At 47.6% G+C, this 2,500-nt stretch overlaps 1 protein-coding gene across 1 annotated transcript in view; it reads right to left on the reverse strand.

The window, feature by feature from the left end:
- The window catches only part of arhgap23b (Rho GTPase activating protein 23b), a 32,203-nt gene that overhangs the window by 6,705 nt on the left and 22,998 nt on the right, over positions 1 to 2,500 (reverse strand). The window contains 6 exon segments of the mRNA XM_048234068.1: positions 4 to 77; positions 210 to 288; positions 730 to 882; positions 1,028 to 1,146; positions 1,645 to 1,763; positions 2,073 to 2,134. Of these exon segments, the coding sequence (XP_048090025.1) occupies positions 4 to 77; positions 210 to 288; positions 730 to 882; positions 1,028 to 1,146; positions 1,645 to 1,763; positions 2,073 to 2,134 (606 nt within the window).

Consider the following 2,500-nt stretch of genomic DNA (forward strand, 5'->3'; position numbering starts at 1 on the left):
CACCAGCTTGCGCAAGGTCTTCAGTCGGTCTCCTGCCTCCTCCAACCGGTTGGCGTCGATGAAGTCATTATACTTATCTGCAGACAGAGGGCGGTAGAGAGTCATTTGCATTGAGCACTGCACTCCAAACGGCCAACCCACAGAACCCACACACACAAACAGGGGTGTGTCAGATATGTAGACTTAAACCAACAGAGCGTCAGGCTTACCGTCGGTGAAGAGAGGTTCCGGAAGCTTCCTGAAGAAGGACTTGAGAAGGCTGCTGATGACGTTCAGGTCCTGCCATTTCTGAGAGAGAGCGAGAGATGAGAATCACTGACTCGTCATATCTCACCTCAATCACTTCCTTTTGTGTCATTTCCTCATAGTTTGTCTCATAAACACACGCGATCACGCTCACTGTCCAATGAATTTTCCAGGAATACTCTACCACACACACACACACACACACACACACAACTGGTCAACTTTGTTCATCATTGCATATGTTTACATTCAGACTGGAACACATTTACAATTTCCCACAAGTGAATGTGATCGCACCATTTTTATTATCTTATGTTTTAATGTTGACTGAGCGTATTTGTGCCGGCTACTTGCTGTGAACCAAACTGCCCCTAGAGGACATTAAAGACTATCCACTCCAATCAGTCCAATCCAACCACCACCGCCACCACCGCCAGAACCACAGAAACACGAGTGTGTGAGTGCCCAGGGGGCAGTGCCCACCTCCTCAGTGGTGTTGATCTCCATGCCCTTGTTGAGCTGCTCCTGCAGGGAGGACACCATGGCGTTGTTGCCGGGCACTCTGTAGATGCCCGTGTACTCCAGCCCCATCGACTCCACCAGGCTGCAGCACACCTCCACGATCAGGGGCACAAACTGCACACACACAAAACAAACAGAGCTTATTTATTATTATTTATTATTTACCAGCACAATAAAAACACCTGGAGCCTGTATCCTCCAGTGAACCCCCAGTCCCACATCCTGCCCCCCACCCCCCCAGCTGAAGGTGCAGACGTACCTTATTGTCAACGCCGGGCTGGCAGTCCTCCAGCCGCACCCCAAAGGCCTTGGGGCCTGTCTTCTTGCCCTTCTTCATGAGGTTGATGCCCCAGGGGGTCTTAGGAGGGCTGCTCTCATCTGAGCAGAGAGGAGAGAGAGAGAGACGTTCTATTACCCCAAAACAGACAGACAGACAGACAGACGCGGTGCGACCGCACCCTAAATCTGCTCCCTTGCCGCACCCCACAGCTGGTCTAGTCTGTCAGGTTTGAGGCCCTTGTTGTGGCATTTTAGAGGCATAATTAAAGGCCCTCTGTGGTCTGCCTCAATCGGATGGTGAGACTCATAACACAGGGCTCATGTTGGAATGACAAGGAATGAATAGGTCACATAAAGATTTTGTATCTTCAACTTCTGAATGTATTAACATTCAACACCTGCAACCAGAACATCTAGAAAAACGAATATAATATTTGTTCATCTATGCATGTCAACAATGTGTTTTCCTTTACTGTGTAAATCAGTCTCTGAGAAGCGTACGAGCAAATTGTCTGGCTCCGTGAGGTGTGAAATTCTGGGGTAACTACACGGGCGTGGGCTTCCTGCCGTCCCTAGTAGTCTGGTCACTTCACTCACCTTTGCCGTCTGTTTTGGGGGAGCGATTGGTCCCAGAAGTGTTGTCCGTCTTGGGCAGCAGGAAGGGGGGCATCATGCGATGGACCCGAGGCGAGGTGTCCGGCTTGTTGCCCGTCGGACTACGGAGTGATTACGTTTTTTAGTGCCTCAGATTCATAAGCAGACTTAGAGCAAGCGTCTTTATCCAAAGCAATATGCAAACTAACACGTTTTCGACAACAACAATGTTAACTACAAAAACAGCAATACTGCTAACAATGCATTATAATACTATTTAATTACTAATGCTGACATTACACTGATACTCAACATGCGTCAGTGACTGACACACACACACACACACCTCTCGAACACACACACACACACACCTCTCACACACACAAAACACACACACACACACACACACACCTCTCACAGGAAGCACTCACCTCTGTTTCCTGTAGTCGTTGAGTTTCTTATTGATGAGGGCCTGACGAGAGAAACCCAAGTCCTGACAGCGAGAGAGAGAGAGAAAAGATGTTTAGATAAAGCAATACTCCAGTCATTCAAACACACAAATCAACACATCCCAGTTATAGGATTGCCACATATCACTGCTGCTGCTAACATTTCATTTCTTGATCTGAAATCTCCAACACATTAGATTTCAGTATTGCGTGACACACCCATAGACCTGGATTCATAGTGTTGAAGTCCCATCAATCCCCTCCTACATGTGCTTCTCTGTTTTCTTTTTATGGATTACTGCTTTTCCCAGGTACCCACAGTTGAATCCATTTCTGTATACAAGCCCACATGCCCTTGTGCCTTCATAAATGCATGATTAGATGCATAAGGCATGAGATGTGTACTATAA

This window comes from Alosa alosa, chromosome 22, assembly GCF_017589495.1.
Source record: "Alosa alosa isolate M-15738 ecotype Scorff River chromosome 22, AALO_Geno_1.1, whole genome shotgun sequence".
NCBI lineage: Eukaryota > Metazoa > Chordata > Actinopteri > Clupeiformes > Clupeidae > Alosa > Alosa alosa.